This window comes from Hippocampus comes, unplaced genomic scaffold (assembly GCF_001891065.2).
Source record: "Hippocampus comes isolate QL1 unplaced genomic scaffold, H_comes_QL1_v1.1 scaffold174, whole genome shotgun sequence".
Taxonomy (NCBI): domain Eukaryota; kingdom Metazoa; phylum Chordata; class Actinopteri; order Syngnathiformes; family Syngnathidae; genus Hippocampus; species Hippocampus comes.
In genome coordinates, this window is record NW_017805983.1 from 5,879,870 (window position 1) to 5,900,180 (window position 20,311).

General features: G+C 44.7%; 2 protein-coding genes across 2 annotated transcripts; one reads left to right on the forward strand and one right to left on the reverse strand.

Annotated features, from left to right (window-relative positions):
• Positions 1–709: 709 nt before the first annotated feature.
• On the reverse strand, positions 710–10,437 carry map3k12 (mitogen-activated protein kinase kinase kinase 12). The gene is made up of 14 exons (XM_019890604.1): positions 10,159–10,437; positions 8,374–8,894; positions 6,368–6,551; positions 6,082–6,273; positions 5,591–5,749; positions 5,276–5,434; positions 4,964–5,072; positions 4,034–4,143; positions 3,682–3,798; positions 3,470–3,604; positions 2,665–3,379; positions 2,516–2,583; positions 2,099–2,396; positions 710–2,026 (listed from the first exon to the last, which is right to left on the reverse strand). Exons 2-14 carry the CDS (start codon positions 8,834–8,836, stop codon positions 1,871–1,873), a joined length of 2,865 nt encoding a protein of 954 aa, XP_019746163.1. The 5' UTR covers positions 8,837–8,894; positions 10,159–10,437; the 3' UTR covers positions 710–1,870.
• A 1,899-nt stretch (positions 10,438–12,336) lies between these two features.
• On the forward strand, positions 12,337–19,440 carry aaas (achalasia, adrenocortical insufficiency, alacrimia). Its single transcript, XM_019891683.1, has 17 exons — positions 12,337–12,469; positions 12,648–12,783; positions 13,179–13,306; positions 13,842–13,897; positions 14,150–14,241; positions 14,332–14,378; positions 15,231–15,329; positions 15,433–15,576; positions 15,928–16,048; positions 16,121–16,245; positions 16,783–16,843; positions 16,909–16,999; positions 17,735–17,828; positions 17,924–17,991; positions 18,747–18,825; positions 18,938–19,022; positions 19,117–19,440. Exons 2-17 carry the CDS (start codon positions 12,673–12,675, stop codon positions 19,270–19,272), a joined length of 1,557 nt encoding a protein of 518 aa, XP_019747242.1. The 5' UTR covers positions 12,337–12,469; positions 12,648–12,672; the 3' UTR covers positions 19,273–19,440.
• The last annotated feature ends 871 nt before the right edge of the window (positions 19,441–20,311 follow it).

A 20,311-nucleotide genomic window follows, 5' to 3' on the forward strand; every position in this document is an offset into this window, starting at 1 on the left:
TGAGAGTGCTATTGATAGCGTCTGCTGTCATGGGTCTGTCTCAGTGACAGACTGAGGCTGCTGTTGTCTTCTTCTCTGATCAAAACAGTGTCCCCTTGTGGATACTCAATGAATTGCACCTGATTAAAAATATTAATTCTGTGTCTTTAATGCATTTTTTTCACTTTTACATTATCCTGCGGGCCTGATTGAACCTACTTGCGGGCCGGTTCCGGCCCGCGGGCCGTATGTTTGACACCCCTGCTTTACATAATTATCTCGCGGGCCGGATTAAACTCCTTTGCGGGCCGGATCCGGCCCGCGGGCCGTATGTTTGACACCCCTGTTATAGATAATCACAAAGCTGGCTGCGAATTAGAAATCACCTGTTACCACATCCGCAATCGCTCTTCTGGGACACAATTGTGCCACAGTTCACTGCTCAACAGTTTTTTGCAAAACTTCAGTGTGTCCAGGGAGTTATTCCCTTCATCTGCGATCGTCATGATCACCCCGCCCCCTGACATAGTTGGTGCCAGAGACTGAAGGGCCATTTTAAAAACCAGAGCTTTCAAAGCTGAGAGACCAATTTCGGTGGTGCAAAAAGAAAGAACTGGTGCTAACCTGGGCACTGACCCGGAACTAGCAGTAGTACGAGCACGGTGGAAAAGGGCTAATCGATCAGCCACTGCAGGCCCAAACACAGGAAAAACAAAACACACACAGACTCTTAACAATACATTATTTGTTTATTGTAGCTCGTTAATTTTTCTTTTGATATATTTCCTATATTACAGGTACAATGTGCAATGCAGTATAAAAACAAGACATTTCTATTCAAAGGATACTTAACATTTCAATGAGTGACCACAGAGAAGTGCTCTATATACTTTACCAGGCTACTCCTGCAGAAATCTTAAAGGGTCATGGGGGACTGTGGAGGTTTTTATGAAGGCGACCACCGGAATGAATCCTTTAAGTTAATTACAAAAGCACATTCACGTGTATTAGCACCTGCCCCACTGTTGCTGCTTGGAGAGAGTTGACGCCTACAGTAAGTCCTTGTCCTGGTTCTTTGCGTTTCAGAGGAGGTTGTCACTGTGAGTGCAGTAATACTTTATCCTCCCCAAAGACAACGCTTGGGATTTATACCCACGTAATGACAAGCATTTCCTTCTGAGTGAACCGAAAGGTCTCCATTCCAACACAAATCTGATGACCTTGGTAAAAACCTCACGCAAGTCTCATGCGCTTGAAACTTCGCAGGAATTGTTTTAAAATTCAAACCTACTGAGAAACCCCAATCACGCATCATGACTGGAGACTCGTTCCAAACCCCAAACCCCCCCACTTTTTTTTCTTCAGTGCTAACATTTATTAACATAAAGAACAGAGAAAATACTTTCAGGATTAAAAAAGTGTAAACTTCCACAAAATATAAAACAGATACATTCGAATCATAAATTATAAACATATAGTCATGCATTTGTTCACAGGGCTGCAAACCATTTATTATTAGATTTTATCTTATAAATAAAATTTCTCACGTGGCATGTCGAGATTATTTACATTATTATTTATTTGTAGTTTAATGCATGAAGTGTATGGGAATGCTCCCAGAGTGGGGGTTAGTGAACTAAATGACTCGTAGTGGTTACCTATTTTGACTACAAAGAGTAAACTCTGAATTTCCCAAAATGATAAAAGAAAACCAAAAGAATGTCAGGTTATGAAAAATGTGTGTCATGTGGTGCCGTTTTCCCAGCCAGTGTACATGGGAGCCCTCGTAACTTTGCTAAAGACGTGATCCCTCGTGACATGCTGCACTAGCTCGATTGGTGCACTGTGACGGTTCGGTGTACGGTGATTAGAGGTATTTAAGTCCAGGTGTCTATGGGGGTCCTGTGTGAGACGACTGTGGTGCCCCTTGATTGGTTTGAGGCGGCGGCATCCACGCTCCAGCACTCGGGGGGCGGCTTGGCTCTCCGCTGCCCGACTGGTCCAGCTCGGCGCTGTCGCAGTCCGAATCGTCACAAAGGACTCGACCCTGAGGAGAGAGGGGAAGACGTCCCTAAAACTTCTCAGGAAGTAGACAAGCAGATCCTTGGAACTGCCGTACCTCATTTGGATTCTTCTCGCTTTCCAGCTTTGCTTTGGCCTGACCCAGCATCCCGTCTCTCTCTGACAGGCCATCGGAAGCCTGCGCGGGATCCGTGTTGTCTGCTGGGATCTCTGAGCCCTGAGAGAGGAGATCGTCACTGCGGTAGTCCAACCTGTCATCCGTGTTCGTGCTGACTACGTCGGGGGTGCCGCTGTTTGAGTGGTCTGTTGTGTGGCCCTCCTCGCCGTCCGAAACGGACAGGTTCTCTGAGCTGAAGGTTGACACCGACTGACACTTGGTGATACTCGTCGGACGTCTGAGGAATGCAACACAGTTTGGGATCAAAACTATAATTTGAGCTCCAAGCGAATTGAAAACTTGTTAGGGAAAATGACTCGCTCATTTCACAGAAACTAAAGCGTGCAAGTTCCTCACCGTCTCCGCGGTAACTCAACTTCACTGTCAACTTCCCCCTCCTCCTCTTCCGATGACACCCCGCGCCTCTGTAGTGATCATCAGTAATGCATTGTTAAAAGATAAGAGCATATCCTGATTAATTCTCGGAACATGTTGTGTCCTCTGACCTGTTTTCGTGTAATGGCTGCCCTGTACAGAATAGCAGAAGGTGTGAGGTGCTGACCGCCAATTCCCCCTGAAGCCCCCCGGGACAACCTCACAGCACCTGCTCCATCCTCCTTATCCTCCCCGCCATCATGGGGGAGGCGCGGAGATCCAAGCGATCCACGCCCTGCTGCCGCCCCCCTCCCACAAGGCGAGTCGGGGCTGCTGGAGAAGGGAAATGATGCTGCATCCTCGCTAGGGGTGTCGCTGCGTGGAGGAGTTTCTGTAAGATCATCCAGACCGGCAACCCCCACCTCTGTTTCCCCTAATCCTGCAGAGGCGCTGAGGCTGCCTCCTCTTTCCAGCCCGCCGACAGGTGGATCCTTTTTTCCCTCTAGCGTGGTGCAGATCAGGTCAGGGCTGGAGGAGGACATCTGCCTTTGCTGTTGCTCGTGGTGGAGGCCCCGCAAGGCTGCGGAGGGCTCCAGGAGCTGCTTTGAGGAATCAGTGGCCAGGCTGTTAACCTGGGCCACTGTCTCTCGATTGGGAGATGACTGATGGGCTTTAAGTCCTGACAGATCTCCACTGCTGCCTTTTCCAGGTTTGCGGTGGCGTGTTTTGACCCTCCGAGACCGACTGGGAGAAGTGGAGCTTCTGCTGGGGCAGGTTGGGATAGTGACTTGCATTACAGAGGAATCAAGTTTGGGAATGATTACCTCAGACTTAAGGATGTCTGACCTGTAAAACAGGGAATGGGAAAAAAACTAATAAAATCTATAATCTTCACGGCCTGAGAACCAGTGTTTGGTTTAACAAGTGAAATCGCACCGCTTTCCTGAGGGCAGTTTCTGTGGGACGTTTCTCTTCTTGATGAGCTTGTCCACACTGTTGGAAGAGCTGCTCTGCCTGGAGCTGTGGTGCTTAAAAAACCCCGGATACTTCTTATCCAAGGACTGCTCCCTCCTGCAGATAAAAGAGTGGCTTTGTAAAAACTGTCATCGTGAGCCAAAGACAGAATCTTTGAGTGAATTTAGTCGAACCTCTGCAACTCTTTTTCTTTGAGCTCCAGCTGTAGCATGACAGCACTGAGTTCCATGTAAAGGTTGTTAGCCCTCTCCAGTTTCCTCTCATAGTGTTCACGAATGTCTAAAGCATGTCTGACAAAAGAGAAAAAAGGCGGCTGATGTCATCGTGCATGCGCATGAGAGAATCCCAATCCTCGGCGCCTGGCATGCACTCAAGGCACTTCATCCACCCACGGGGATGGACAAAGAAGTGACATAAGGACTAGAAAAGTACAGACTAGAAAAGTGGCCTGTTTCGTGTGCGCCACCAGTAAGGGCACAACCATTAAAAGGAAATGCTGTGTCCGCATTAAAAAACAAAACAAACCTGAGCTCTTCTCTACGTCGGTTGATCAGCTCCTCATCGAGTCGGTGCAGACAAGTACCCTCAGATTTAATCTTTTCAAAGTGCTGTTTCACCTCCTCTCGCCATTCCGCCTGATGAGAGCACATTTTTGTTCAGCATCTGCGTCTAGTTAGAGCTGACTTGAGAGGTGGTTCTCTTTTGTTGGCAGACAACAGATCAGATGACTAAGCAAGACATGTGGGCGATTGGCTGTGTACATCTATATACTGTATGTGTATATGTACACACACTACACTGGATGTACATTATATAGAAGCACTCCGATGTTCTTCAGCGTGCCAATATGAACCCCGACCTCATACGACACTTTTGGGATAAATTAGATTACACAGACACAGTCCAAAGTCCAGGTCTTCCCAGAAGATTAGAAGTAGTCCCAAAGACAGGGAGTGGAGGCCACTCCATATTTTGTAACAATTTTGTTAGGGAGGGGCCAGCCAGGCAGCCTCCTCAGCCAGGGTGCTCTGCACCTCACACCTGAGACTCGTCAGCTCATCACCCACCTGTTGCCTATCTGCTCGTTTGGACTGGTACATATTGACTCACAGACCATTCCTCAGTGCAAGTTCGTGCCGTCACCACGCCAGTGGACTTTGTTGCCATTTCCTACAGCTGCTTGTTCCTTGTGTGGACAATTCCTTGTGGACTCCTCGTGCTTCCCCCTGAGTGACTTTGCGAAGACTCTTCGAATAAACTACGCCAAGTGTTGGCTTCAACAATACCTGCCTGTTGTCGTGCTCTTGGGGTCACACCCAAACCCTAACAAATTTGACAGGGTGGAGTAATGGCCACGTGTCCCGGTCGGTTACTTGTCCATGTGGTGCATAATTCATATGCACCAATGCAGTATGCTCTCTTTAATATGTCAGGGAGGAAGACCAGCAGCAATACCTGGGACTTGAAGTACGTCTCCTGAGGAGTGGACAGAACGTCAGCTGATGCTATGTCCAAATGGAGAAGGATCTGACGGAAGGAAGGCCGATTCCTGGGTTTGCAGTTCCTGCAAAAGCCAAGGTTAAACACAACTGTGCAGTGTGTATACATACGCTGCTGCACTTTCATATTAATCCCCCAGATTTGGCCAATGTTGCATGCATGGCTCATAACCATTGTTTCAGCTCTTCTTGTCTTTGTTTATTTTTGCCCCTAATCCTCTCCTCACCCTTTACGCAGCCTCACTTCCGATATCCAATAATTTCTCACCAGCATTGTCTGAGCAGGATCTTGAAGCCATCAGGGCAGCTCTCAGGTATGGGCAGTTGCAGGCTGTTGTTTCCGACACCCCAGATGATGGCGGATGAATCCACGTCTTTGTAAGGGATCTCGCCGGTGAGCATCTCCCACAGCACCACTCCAAATGACCTTAAAGTCAGGTTAAAACTTGAATACTGGTATATACAGTCTTACGGAGGTCAAAAAGAGAGAGAAATTCATAGAGAACATGATATCAAAAATCACTGCTAATAGTAACACCGGCCGGATGATTATCTCCACAGAAATCTCCTTTCTTACACCTACCAGATGTCCACCTTTTCTGACACTGGCTCATTTCGGATGACCTCAGGAGCCATCCAGGCTACAGTGCCTGCAAAGGACATCTTTGTGCTCTTGTCGCTGAGCTCCTTTGAGGTTCCGAAGTCCGAGATCTTTACAAGGTCATCATGTGTGATCAGCATGCTGAAAAAGAGTAACATCTATCTATCACATCCAGTTCTTGATAATACACGCCAGAATCGTTCATGTCTTTCGACCCAAATTCCAAGCATGACACATTCCGCCATGTTTAAGTGTCAAATATTTGTAAAAATAGCTAGTTAGATGGGTGATGGTACGTTATGAGTATGAGCATTCCAAAAATTATTTTTAAATACGTCTCAACACTTTCTTTCGAGTGAGTTGGACAATGTATTGTAGCACAATGCTGTTGCTTTGCGGTGTGACAAAAGGATCAAGATCTTTCCAAAAGGCACCCTTAAAGTGGTACACTATGTGATGAATTGGCGACTTACTTGGGGGATTTGAGGTCTCGGTGTATGATCTTATGAAGGTGTAGGTAGTTCATGCCTCCTGCAATGCCCATGGACCAGTCAACCAGGAGGGAGGGGGTGATTTTACGACCTGCCCTCAGCACCTCATATAGTTGGCCTTGGGCACAGTATTCCATCAAGATACAATAGCAAGGAGCCTGGGTGCACACGCCCCTAGATGGCAACACAGCGATTAGAGAAAAGACAATGTTAATGGCAGACTGACGTGGATAAAGTATTCGAGTGAAGGACAGAGGAGCTTCCCTACTTGAAAGTAATGATGTTGGGGTGCTTGAGTTTGCGAAGGTGTTTGATTTCAGTCTCCTTGATGTCTCGCACTTTCTTCACAGCCACATCATCTCCGTGGAACTTGCCGAGGAAGACAGCACCTTGCGCCCCACTACCCACCCACTGCAGGTCTGAGATTTCCTCAAAAGGAACCTCCCAGCACTCTGTACACAGACCAGCGAGTAGAAACAACCTAAGCTTTGATAAATGAGGGAATCACCAAGTATCTTCTAAATATCAGCAATATGTGTACAACAGCTGCCTGACTAGAAGCTTTTAATTAATTTCTGGCCCACAATATGACATTTCCACATTTAGCCAATCGGTACGGGGAACAGTCAGATTGTGCTTCACCATTGAACAGGCATCGTGCAACGCAGAGGCTGACATGTCAAAGAAACGAGAGTGACTAATTAGTCGACAGAGCAACATACTGTTCTGACAGACAGATGATATTGTGATATTCTGGTTATTGTTGTTGTTCTTGTTAAAAGAAAATTGAAGCGAAAGCATCTGTCATCCACACCTTAAATAACAGAGTACTTGGGCACTAAAGAGGAACGCTCAGGCACAAGCACAGAGAGAAGCAAATCTATTCTTCATGAGGTCCACTGAAGTGTGAAGCTCTCTGGAGGACGGCTTTAGCAGAGACGGATGCACACAATGCTTCCCCCAGTTAGCTGCTAAAACTCACTTTGTCCGATTAGTATAAACAGTGAACACTGGCATTGTGCTGTTAGACACAATTAAAATGCTGGATTGGATAATCACCGACTTCTCACGTCATCCACTCTCATGTTAGCGCTGTGAAGAAGGTGAGACAGCACGACATTGTGATCTCCACAACAGTTTGCAAATTTCTTATCTTCATTTGCTCTTCGCCTTTTTCTACAGTGAGAGTGACAACGATGATGTAAAGCCTACTAACGAAACACAGGTAATTGTTTATGGCAATGAAGAAAAAAGGGGCTGCCGTGAGTACACACTTGGAATCATTGTCTTTAAGAAACAAAGACCAGGTCTGATATGCTGGGATGCTGATCGATACGGCCCTGAGTTTCAGCAGTTATATCAGATCAATCTTTAAAACTGCCTTTTATCAGCTGAAAAACATATCCAAACTGAAGGGTTGCATGGTCCGAGCAGACCAAGAGAAGCTTAACCATGCTTTTATTTCCAGTAGATTTGATTATTGCAATGGTCTTCCGACTGAACTTCCTAAAAAGAGCGTCAAGCAGCTGCAGCTCATTCAAAATTCTGCAGCTCGTGTTCTGACCAAAAACAAAGAGATTAGAACATATTACTCCCGTCCTAAAGGCTTTCTGCTGGCTTCCAGTCAGCTCTGGAGTAGATTTGAAGATTCTGCTTGTGGTCTGGAAATCGCTGAATGGTTTGGGTCCTGAATACATTAAAGAAATTGAATATGAACCCAGTATAAGTCTCTAAGGTCTGCAGACTTGTGTCAATTGGTAGAGCCCATGAGTTTAAAGTGAAGATGGTGACACTGCATTGCTTTGTTATGCTGCAGCCAAATGGAATAGGCTGCCAACAGAAGTAAAGTCGGCCCCAAACATAAATGCTTCCAAATCGAGGTTAAAAGCGATGCCTTTAGTTCACATTTCTGTGATTACATTCATTTCACTCTGTACTGATTTTGTAATTTCATAAATCTACTTTGTATTTCTATCCTTTGTTATTAAAAGTCTTTAAATCTTGTTTGTAAATGTGTCTAGATGTTATCAATGTCCGTTCATAATTTCAATTAATGAGATACTCATGCTGTCTTTTCTCCTCCTTGGAATATTTTCAGCTGTTATTCTTTCCGAATGCTTTCAGGAGTTGTGCCTTTGGTTGTGTTAAGCACATTGAATTGCCTTGTACATAAAATGTGCGATATAAATACATTTGCCTTGCCTTACTAATTTTTTTGACAGGTGGAGCTGACGATAAGGACACTTGAAGCAGACAATTTCTGATCTCACATACCTTCATGGCTATGCTTGTGTTCAGTGGAATAGGCCTTTCCGATCATGGTCCACACAGGCTTTAGGCATCCAAATAGACCCTCCAAGAAACCTCCACTACCTGATTGGAGCCGGATATTCTCCGAATGGCTCCGGACGGCGCCCGCCTCCGGACTGTGGCCTGCCTCGGCACCACTCCCACAGTGGCAGACGTCATGTTCGTGTAGTTTTAGCACACTGTTATCAAAGTGGCCTGAGGGTCCATCGCTGGGAGTGGGACTGCTGCCTCCTGGTGCCCCCGGCCCACCGGTGTCAATGGACAACACGTTTCGGAGGACACACTGTGTGGGGGTCAGGTCCGTTTCCGGTGTGCAGGCGGGGGTGTCACCATCAAGTCTTCGGTAGGGGGGTTCGGATACCGGGGTACTGAAGCCTGACAGGGAGGGGGAAGGGGCACGGGGCTCATGGATACAGGTCCCACTCATCAGGGGTTTCCCCAACCCACCAGGTTAGGGTGGATGGAGGGACAGCTAAGAATATGACCTAAAGGAAAAGATAAAATGCCCTGTTATTACAGAGAAAAAAACATAGCTCTCATTCAAGCGATCGGAAACTAGACTAGGCAGCCTTGTATGGTGGTAACATGGCAGCTCATGTCTGCCTCATAGTTGAGAGGTCCTGGGTTGGAATGTCGTCTCTCCTTGTGAGTGGTTTGCATGTCCTCCTCGTGCTTGCATGGGTTTTCTACAACTACTTCCTCCCACGTTCCAACAATTTACATAAATTGCCCTTGTTGTGTGCACATTTGTGCCCTGCGATTGACCAGTGCCTAAAGTCAGCTAGGACAGTCTCCAGCTCACCATGACCAAAAAGAGGACGATTAAGCAATGTATTGAAAATGGATTGATGAAAAAAGCAACACAGGGGCAAACCGCCAGTGCTGAGTCTAATTACGCATTTCTGAAAACTAAGCCCTGTCTGAATCCTGCTAAAAATAGTCATTCTGCTATATGAATGGAAGCCCGTGCAGCCTACCCAGTGGAGCCATCAACCAGAGTGGAAATGGCCTTTATGAATGAGTCGACGAAAGCATGGCGGTGCTGCTGCCCTGTTATCCGGACTTAACGGAGATGACGACACACAACCGCGCAGCCCCCAGCCCTCAATATGACTCCTTCCATGCATCAAGTCTGAAGTATGTACATGCTTGGAAAATGATGAATTGCATAATCGTTCCCGCGAGGCAGTTTGTGTGCAGGAAGAGAAGGAAGGGGGGTGGGTCATTTCATACAGTAGAACCCAGAGCGTCTCCGTGACTTGGACTGCACCATCGTATGAGAAGAACCACGGCGGAAAACGGAGCGTGCAGAAATTAGGCGATAAACAATCAGTGGGCCTCTGAAATTTGCACGCCAGCACGCACGCGGCCATACATGCCTGCATGCAAGCATGCAGGAAGCTCAATCTTAAAATAACCGAGGATGTGATGTTGACACTCAGCAGCCAACGTGCAGCGTGCATTGCAAGCCCGATACCTACTACGTTGCGTGCCAAGTCCAAGTGCCGCAGCGTCGGTACATTTACTCAATGTTGGCACAGGCGCAAATGATACAGAACGTGTTTCCTCGTCGCACACATACGGTCTTCAAGCAACTACCGTCGATGGTTCGTTTATCTTTCAAACAGCATCCGTTTGCTAGTGTAGTGCGAGTGGCGTTGCACTGAGCGTCAGGCGCAAAAGCACGCGCCGTGATTCCAGACCTGGCTTTTCGTTTGCATTTAATCGGTTAGTATGACATTCCCATACCTTTCTATCCGCTTGTTGTCGCGTTGTCAAGTGAAAGGATGGGCTCGGCTTTCTCTTATCCGCACGACGAACAACCAGTCGTCCCTCCCTCCCCCCCACCAACTCTGCCGTCCGTCTCTTCTATTTCCCGTCCTGTAATTCAGCAGTTTTACGTCGCTGGGACGGATCCCAGCGGGCAAATGTGTTTCGATAGCTGGGGAACCATACAACGTGCAGGCACGCTGGGTTTCGGGGGGGGGGGGGGTGGTGGAGCTGTCTCACTCCCGGTGCTGAATTGACGTCACGTAGCGGACGGGATACGCCGCGAGGGGGCGCTGCACAATCCCCCCCGAAAAACAAGAATCTAGTCTTCCGCTTTGACTGCATTGTGGATTACTGTACTGTACTTTGGTTTACCTCATGGCAGCAGAGGTGGCAAAAACTGTCACACTGTACGAAAGAAGAAGTAGGCTAAAGTATAGACTCTAGGCAAGGCAAGGGCTCCGCAGTTTTATGTATATGCCACATTTCATACACATTTAATTCTATAGTAAAAGTACAAGTGAAAGAACGTTGATTTAAAAAAAGCTGCGAAGGTATTGATTCACCTCCTGTACCTAAGATTAGAAAAGTAGCCTGACTCTGATTCATTCTTATAGCCGACATACTATCCATCCATTTTCCGATCAGCTTTTATCCTCACAAGGGTCGCGGGGGGTGCTGGAGCCTATCCCAGCCGTCTACGGGCAGTAGGCAGGGGACACCCTGAACCGGTTGACAGCCAATCACAGGGCACACAGGGATGAACAACCATCCACGCTCACACTCACACCTAGGAACAATTTAGAGTGTTCAATCAGCCTGCCGTGCATGTTTTTGGAATGTGGAAGGAAACTGGAGTACCCGGAGGAAATCCACGCAGGCACCGGGAGAGCATGCAAACTCTACACAGGAAGGCCGGAGCTGGAATCAAACCCGGTACCTCTGCACTGTGAGGTCAACGCGCTAACTACCCGACCACCGGGCCGCCGGGGACTACAGTATATTATGTTTCCAAATCTGTTGCTGTTGACAATGCTCCTTGGTTCACATTCCTCCATGCCGCTCGTGTCACTTGGAAGACCCCAAGATCTCAATCAATCAACTTAACTTTATTCGTCAAAACTTTTTCATGTCTGTGTTGTCTGAAAAAAGTAACTAACCTATTATGTCGATGCAAGGAGTAGAAAGCACATATATCTGCCTTCACATATCGCAATTACAACTAAAACATAGAGACAAAGAAGGAAATACTCAAGTATATAACGGATAGCATAGCTGGGAAAAACTACTTTAGTAAAAAAAGTATTTGTACTTAGTTACTTTCCAATACTACATGGCAGCCAGCATCCATCCTGCCAGTGTGCTTAAAACATGGCACCATTAATCCTGGCAGACATCGGAGAGGCTTGCTCAAGGCAGACCATCTTTCAAGCACACAGTGAAATTAAATTGCTGCAAAAAGAACACACAAGCATTTGAAATATAATGCAATTCGTAGGCTCGAAACTTGATTAAAGTAGAATGAAATGTTATTTATCTTATCTTATGATTCAGCCTGAACCTGGATGCAGATAAATATTAATACAATGAGTTCACCCCATCGTGCTCAAAAGTCCAATTTAATGGTAACTAGAACACTATAATTATGTTCATTTTTATTTCAAATCCACGATTTCTTTTTTTTTTCATCACATATGATCAGAATAAGACAATCAATTTTTTTTTCATTTACATCAGTAAATACTTCCTCTTGGTCAGCAGTAACTGCAAGCCAAAAAGACAGCTTCTACTCCTGAAGAAAGCTAACATTCATCTGGATTTTCAAACCTGTGTTACTGTGATTACAGTGACTGGTCTTGTAAATACCGGTACAATACCAAATAAATCCTCCATCCATGGGTAATAAAAGACTAATCAAGGCTGGGCTAATCAAGGCTTTAATAGTGTATTATCTATTATTGATGAATATGTATCAGGAAAGCAGAAAAGTGAAGGTTTCTTTTTCAAGAATTTTGAAGCCAAATGTCCTCCAACTATGGAATGACGCATCCAAGTCATAACTAAACATTGTTTGGGTCAAAGCGTTCTGCAATTTCAACTCCTGTCCTCAAGAGGGCATTGCTTAAGTGTTCAGGATTTAAAGATCGTGTACTGTTTGTCCCTCCTAAGGACCCGTACGCTTCCACGGCGGGATTCGAGCATTTGAAGGATCGAATAAGGATGTGGCAACGAGCAAACCGTTGTTTTAAGTTTGTCAAAATATAGCGAGCGACATTTGACCTGGCATAGGGTAATTTAAATTTCGTCCCAAGCAAAGAGCAAATATTGCTACAAGAGCCTTGCTCACATCTTTTTAGTTGGCGACAGTTCTCCTGCTAATAGTGTTAGCAGTGTAGCAGTAGCGTCAACACTTGGACAGTCAGTGTGCAATGGTTGTAACAGGCGATTGCTTTTTGTTTGTCCTTCAGGCTTTGTCTCCCATTCCTCCAAAAGATGTGCTCTCTGGCTTTGTTTCCCCCTCCGTGCTCTCCTGGACAGACGACTCTGTGCGAGTCCAACAACGAGCTCCTGACTGGGTGCAACGCGGAGGAGCGGCTGCAGCAGGTCTGGTCTAGTCTGGTCTAACCTAACCCAACCAAACCAAACCAACAAGTTGTTTACAAATGTCATGTAATGGCCGAGCTCTGTACATATTATAATTCTTTTCTGTGCGCTGTCCCTTTATATCTATTAACGAACCGAACTACCACATTATTATCATCAAAGTTGGGTTGAGTAGCCAAAAATTGTACTTAAGCCCGTATTTCACTGAGCATCTCAATTTAATAGAGTAAAGTAGTGTTTCTTTTCAACGTACATCATCAAGTAAAAAGTATGTTGTGTCAAAACTACGCTGGCAAGTACAATGTATTCCAGAAGTTAGTGATTTTTTTAATGTAATACAGTATGAATAAGTGGTTGGTGCTTTATCTCATGTTCATATTCTATGTTCTCTGCAGGAGTCAAGTCCTTTGACTTTGTACTTTCCCCGAGACTCCCTCAAGTTGCACAGTCGCACTGAGAGCAGTAGCAAGGCAGCTTTCCTGGACCACTCGGAGACGTTGTGGATGAGGAGTGCAACAGCTTGGTATGCATATTACACAATACAATATATGCCAGCACCCACAATCATCACATGACTACCGGTAAATCACAGTTGCCAAAGACAGGGTTTTATTCCTAAAATATTTTAGATAAACTGAGTACACACATTATTTATAGTTGGGGCAGGAGCGTTTGGTAGTGGTTTGTAGGGGAGAGAAAAACTTTTTGAGACAACAATCGGACAATTACTCCTGATATACAGAATCTTGAAATGGAAAGTACCCACTGTAAAAATGACTGCATTCATTTCAGTGCTTTTCTTTTTCATACATGTTCGCAGTATTTGCAGAGAAGAGCTTGATTCCAGTGAAAGTTCATCACAACCAGTTAATGTTTCATATTGGTAAACATGAACACAGATGACTAACTGCAGATTGAGATGCAAGATTCAACCTATTTTGATGGGAGGGACAAATTAAACTGAATAAGGATTATTGTGGCTTCGGTTTAGATTGAAGTACAACATCACTTCATCATCAGATATATGTGTCAGAGAAGCTTTGCTTTTTTTCTTTCAGGCGCGACGGCGGTTTTACAGGGCTACTGAATGAAATCACTAACTCCCATGAAGAGGGTATGTTGGTCATTATGAGCGAGTGACATATAACGGTCAAGGTCATCTTTATTTTCAAGTATGCTCTATGTACAGCATACAGCACAGATGAAATTTCTTTATCCTCAATCCTCAGTGCAAACATGCAGTGCATTTAACACACACAGCTAAAGATAAGGCAGCGAAACAAAACTGTATTAAAAAGACAAATATATAAAACTAAACAATACAGCAATATGCATGTAATTGTAAGTCTGTTGCTTTTTTCCACAGTACCAAAATGGTTGGCTGTGAGTTCTGGGTGCATCCTGGCCTTGCTGCAGAGAATCTCATCCTTTCATAGCTCCTTGTTTCCTCATCTCACAGTAAGATTTTCCTGATCATTCAGTGAAATTATGTGAGTGAATGGATGAGATGATGTTGAAGTGTGTTTCTGTTTGTCCTGTGCTCTGTAGCTGAGCAGCGAGGACATGATCGCAGAATTTTCGCAAGCGCTGAACTGGTGAGTGACAAAAGAAGTGCAAAGTTGGGATGCTCATTAAACCAAATAACTCAGATATTGTCTGCAACGCAAATCCTCAAAACTCACTCTATAGCACCCCTAGCAAAAAAAAAAAAAAAATCCAGTTGTACCAAACAGTACAAAATTAGGGACAAATCTATCATAACAGGATGCATGAAAAACCCCATTCTTGAATTTGAAGAGGATGTCAGCCATTTTAGTTCAAAGCACCCATTTTGGGTAGATTCCAGAGCTTGGATTTGGACAGCTCCTTCTTGGGAAATGGCTCAAATATGCCTCAAGCAAAAGCAGGTATACTGGTCAGATAGTTCAAGTTAAATTGCCAAGCTTTTTTGCCCAAGGCATGACCTCAAGTGTTTCAAGGATTTGCCCTAAAAACGGTTGTTTGCTGTTCCATTCTTCAATGCTTGCTGCTGTAATTTGGATAGCAGGTTGGATAAAATGTTCTTGCAATCGGTAGGCTGTTGGTTCTCCGCCCGACATACACATTTTTACCATAAACCTGCACTTTTGTATCCTTTCTCTTAGTTTTCTGACGCCTAACTGTGAATATTAAGTTTGCTTTGTTAAAACAAATGCAATTAAATATATTTGTAAGGAAGAAACTCTCTAAATGTCCCACAGAAATTGTTTAAGTAACAAATAAAGCGGCAAAGGTAGTTTCAGGGTGAAAAAAAAAGCAGTCTTAATCGTTTTTCACTTTCAGCTCTCACACGTTAAGTCCAAATTTTTAGTCACCCAGCATTCTGATTTAGTTAATCTCGAATATGAGTGAACTGTTGTTCCCTTTCTTCAAATCTGTCAGCGTGTGTGATCTGTGTGCTTTGACAGGTCAGACTGTGTGGTGCGAGCCTTTTCCTGGCATCCTCATACTGATAAATTTGCTGTTGCCCTGTTGGATGACTCGGTTAAGATCTACAATCCCAAAAGGTGATGAAACTTCCATGCTTTGGAACACCCTGAGAGACAATGAGGGGTTGGCTCATGAAGACAGAGATTTACTGGCTGTGTCTTTGTTTGACTGTACTCTCAGTGCCATCACTCCAACCTTGAAGCACCGCCTCCAGAGGAGCATTGCAGCAGTGCAGTGGAAGCCGCTGTGTGCATCTGCACTCGCTGTGGCTTGCCAGAATTGTTTACTGGTCTGGAACGTGGACCCTTGCTCGCTATCCACCAGGCATGTAAATGGTCTCATGCTTGTATCCGGGAGTTACTGTACATCTTTGATTCATTACCACAGACCTTTTCAGAATGTTTGTCAACCGTAGTTGCCAAGATACCTCTGCGCGGCAGAAAAATCACCCGGCTCTCAATGTGTCTCGTGTGACATCTACTTACACTGCATCCATTTAAATAATGGCAATAGAGAAGAAGACCTAAATAATATCTTTTTTGCAGTATTTGCCCTGTTTTCTCAATCGGCTGTATCGGAAAAGCTTTGACTTTTGCCGCACGTTAAGAACGTGCAACATGTATAGTATGTCGGCTATAAGATGAAATGCTCTATCTGCCACCTCGTCTTCAACAGGCCTTCGTCTGGATGCGCGCAGGTTTTGTCTCATCCTGGCCACTCACCAGTCACTTCCATTGCTTGGTCACCCAACGGCTCTCTCCTCGTGTCAGCCTCGCCCATGGACACAGCAATGATGGTACAAGGCTTCTCCATTGTCCGCCATCATTTGTTGAACTTTTCAGTGTGTTACCCCTTAGTGCGCTTTCAGGTATGGGATGTAGCGTCAGAGAGCTGTGTGCCCCTCCAGCGTGTCGGAGGCGGTGGGGTCAGCTTTCTGTCCTGGTCCACGGATGGGAGCCATCTTCTTGCCTCAACGCCTTCTGCTCTCTTCAGGTTCAACATTCAAATGAGTCTCAATTCTAGACTGTATCATGTCTTTGCTGCTCGAGTGGTGCATTTCAATTTTGTAGAATATAGTATATAGCCGTTATTGCAAAGGTCGGCAACCTGCACGTGACTCTTTCTGTCATCTGCAACAAAACGCTCAAAATATGCGACACGACGCCAACATTTATTGAGCTATTAATCTGCAAACCAATGATAAATGTGCAAGGTCTCTGAAGAAAACAGAATGCTGAATAATACGGCCTACATGAACGATATTAAAAAGAAACATTGCACACGCCTTGAAGATGACAGCTTACAACTGTGTGTGAAAATGAAGTTGACTTCTACAGCCCAGTACGCTGAGGTACAGGAGCAAATCTCACATGAACCAGGCAAAATATCCTAGTCGGTTATTTTACAAATATGTGGTATTTTTTACATTGTTAAGTGAAATACTGTAGTCCTTTTTAGATGACCGCAAGCCCCACCCGCGATAAAACGATGACTGAACATAGAAGATGATGGCTTGTCGTTATTCTCCAGGGTCTGGGAGACCAGGATGTGGACGTGTGAGCGTTGGCCATGTGAGAAAGGCCGCTGCCAAGTAAGCGTTGCCGCCACATTTCAATGGTTTCGTTACGGCAAGGCAACGTCTTTCTTTTGATTTAGTCCGGCTGTTGGAGTCCAGACGGGAGTAGGCTTCTCTTCACCGTACAGGGAGAAACTGTAATCTACGCTCTGACCTTCACTGACACGCCAGGTTGGTTCCATATTAAATAAGCATAGTTTGCCAGATTGTCAACACAGCCATGCCACACTGTTATCTTCTTAAAGCAAACGGGATACTCATATTGGTTCATAGCCTCAATTTCAGAAAAATGCTCACTTTTTTCGCCACAGTGTATGTATTTCTGTATGCCGAGTATATGTATATTTTCTCCTGATGACATTTTAATCCCTCCATGCCTCGGTCACACTAAACATCACCAAGCTCCTAAACCCCTGCATGGAAGCTACAGTCATGCTCTTGAAACACCAAAGCCGAGCGACAGAGCCCAGAACATTTTTCCAGCAAAAATCTGTGATGCCGTTTCCCTATGTTTCAATTCAATATAATTTATGTAGGGACAAATCATAGCAGACATTGTCTCAGGCTGTATGTATACACACGGAGCAGGTCTCCAACCACATTAAAAGACCAACTGAACTCTACATTTAAACAAGCAACAGGCAATGGAGGCAATTGATCTATAATTTGTAGAAAATAACAGACCTTTGACTGATCAATAAATAGTATTCATATGTGGAAAAAAATATGAAATTCACCAAATTTGGTCATAGGAGGTTTTAATTACCTCAATTAGTTAATATCCTTGACTTATTTGAAAATATATTACTGGTCTTATGTGTTTATACAGTATTTGTTGTGACTCAACCAAGTGTGACGCTGCCCAACTGTGATTTGACTTTTTTTTTTTTTTTTTTTTTTTTGTAGGTGTCCTCACGGGCGCATCAAAAGGATCACAAACGGCATCAGTGGTGGCCGACCTATCACAGACAACCTTTAACACATCTGAGGGAGATGTCACGTAAGAGCTGTAATCTGAAAAGCTATCCCCCAACAAGCGCAGCTGTATCATAGAGAGAGAGAGCGAGCGCAATGGAAATTTGTTTATTTGTGCAGTGTTGGTGGAGAGGTCCAGTCTCTGACATGGGATCCGAGAGGAGAAAGACTTGCTGTGCTTCTCAAAGGTCTTTGCACCTCTTTTTTCGATACTCCCTCATCGAATCACACAATGAGTGACTTAGTTTATACATTTTTCTCCTTTGTTATTGTCATTGGCCAGATGAAGACAATACGTACTAGGAATAAGACGACAATGCTATGTAATCACCTTTTCTGCTGGCATTAATCGGAATAAGGTCAAAGTGGAAATATTACTACTATTATACTATAAATCAATCCGGAGTGTCAGTCGTACAAGTCAAAGCGGGAGCATCACGATCATTGGCCGATTGCTCCGAGGATCACTAGTAAATCTTTGTCGTAGTGGAAGGAAGCTGCATGCTAAGCAAATTATAAATCAAACACTTCTTTTGCCTACTGTTCTTCTAATTTTGGCAGTTGGCACATACCTTTGGCCCATTACTGCCACCTACTTTAGCATCTTATAAAGAAGGTAGTCACCGGTGGTAATGCACGATTACCACTACCTTTTTTCTCCTTGTCTTTTGGCGGTCGGCAAATATTTTTGTTGCATTACCGCTGGTGGAAAGACGGTGGCGGAAATGCACAGAACATCAACACAATTTGGAAATGGGGATTTTGGGCGCCAGTTTGAGATCACACCTGATTCGCAGGACCAACCGAACTCTGGGTTGGGGGAGTGATTTAAAGTCTGAAAAATATGACAGTAATAACCCTGTTAAAATATTCAGATTTTTCTGACCCGACTTGTCATATTATACACAATACACACAACAGTTGTTGATTACTGGCCTTTCAGGTGATCCACGAGCAGACCGTCCTGCAGTCATTCCTGTGTTTAAGACCAGAACAAAGCCTATTTTTGAACTTTTGCCCTGGTAGGTTTTTCCATCCTTGGTTGCGTTTCATAAATGTGAGCTGTACTTTCTTGTCACCATTTGCAAAGGAAATGTATCTAAATGTGAAAGGCTTCGTTCTTCCTTTCCTTAGCGGCTTTGTTCAAGGGGATCCTGGTGCAGAACCGAGACTGCTGCAGTTCCACCCAAATTTTCAGCACGGAGCTCTGCTCACTGTGGTCAGTAAAAACCTCGATTCTCATACTCCATTTCGAAAATAATGCCATGTTTCCTTACCGCAACTGACTAATTATCAAGTGTTTCACTCCATAGTGTTGGTCCACAGGAAGAATTACCCATGTGCCTTTCTACTTCCAAAGTGGCAACATCAGCCGTTTTAGGCTCAATGGCAGTCCATCGCTACCACACCCCCAGGAACATACTGCTGACCTCGCCAATCAGTCGCTCTTTACTGAGCTCATGTCATGACAGTCAATCACATCGTGTCAAAAATATTTTCCACCTTATTCATGTCAACAAAATGTATTAAAGGATTTTTTGATCCCATTCCCAGACGTCTGAAATTTTCAATATAGGACAAAACTAATTAGGTCTGTTTGTGATCATAACTTGGGATAAAATGACATTGTTCACCGATTGTCGCGCTCTCACTGTGCCTTAGTTGTCTGGCCCAGTTGCCGGTGGACATCTTTTCAACATTCTGCATTGATTTTCAATCTTTTCTGGACCATGGAGAGTTTAGTCTCCAACCTCAAACATTTACCAACAGTTTCAACGATTAAGCTCTTTATTTTTTTTTCTTGTGATTCTTTCGCAGAATTCACCCCAAAACTTTGATATACTTTCATTTCCCTGCTCCCGATGTTATATCCATCAATATAATTCACCGGCTGTGCACATTAATGGTGTGTGTATGTATGTAAATGTGTGTGTGTGTGTGTGTGTGTGTGTGTGTGTGTGTGTGTGTGTGTGTGTGTGTGTGTGTGTGTGTGTGTGTGTGTGTGTGTGTGTGTGTGTGTGTGTGTGTGTGTGTGTGTGTGTGTGTGTGTGTGTGTGTGTGTGTGTGTGTGTGTGTGTGTGTGTGTGTGTGTGTGTGTGTGTGTGTGTGTGTGTGTGTGTGTGTGTGTGTGTGTGTGTGTGTGTGTGTGTGTGTGTGTGTGTGTGTGTGTGTGTGTGTGTGTGTGTGTGTGTGTGTGTGTGTGTGTGTGTGTGTGTGTGTGTGTGTGTGTGTGTGTGTGTGTGTGTGTGTGTGTGTGTGTGTGTGTGTGTGTGTGTGTGTGTGTGTGTGTGTGTGTGTGTGTGTGTGTGTGTGTGTGTGTGTGTGTGTGTTTGTGTGTGTGTATATATATATATATATATATTATTCCCCCCCCCAGAACTTGACTTGAGAGAGAGACAATGATGCTTACCTGTACCCTGAAAGTGAAGAGCCAATAAATGGCGCTTTAGTTCAGATTTGTGGCACATTATGAATGTTTTGATGGGTAGCTGACTTTAGCTGTGGTAC

Bases quoted from the DNA above. Each gene is read 5' to 3' on its own strand.
- map3k12 (XM_019890604.1), bottom strand. From the start codon at position 8,836: ATGAGTGGGACCTGTATCCATGAGCCCCGTGCCCCTTCCCCCTCCCTG. The intron at 6,274-6,367 runs GTAGGGAAGCTC...GTTGCCATCTAG, and splicing joins CCCAACATCATTACTTTCAA to GGGCGTGTGCACCCAGGCTC. The intron at 5,435-5,590 runs GTAGGTGTAAGA...CCTGACTTTAAG, and splicing joins TCAGAAAAGGTGGACATCTG to GTCATTTGGAGTGGTGCTGT.
- aaas (XM_019891683.1), top strand. From the start codon at position 12,673: ATGTGCTCTCTGGCTTTGTTTCCCCCTCCGTGCTCTCCTGGACAGACG. The intron at 16,049-16,120 runs GTACAAGGCTTC...GTGCGCTTTCAG, and splicing joins CCATGGACACAGCAATGATG to GTATGGGATGTAGCGTCAGA. The intron at 17,829-17,923 runs GTAAGAGCTGTA...TTATTTGTGCAG, and splicing joins ACATCTGAGGGAGATGTCAC to TGTTGGTGGAGAGGTCCAGT.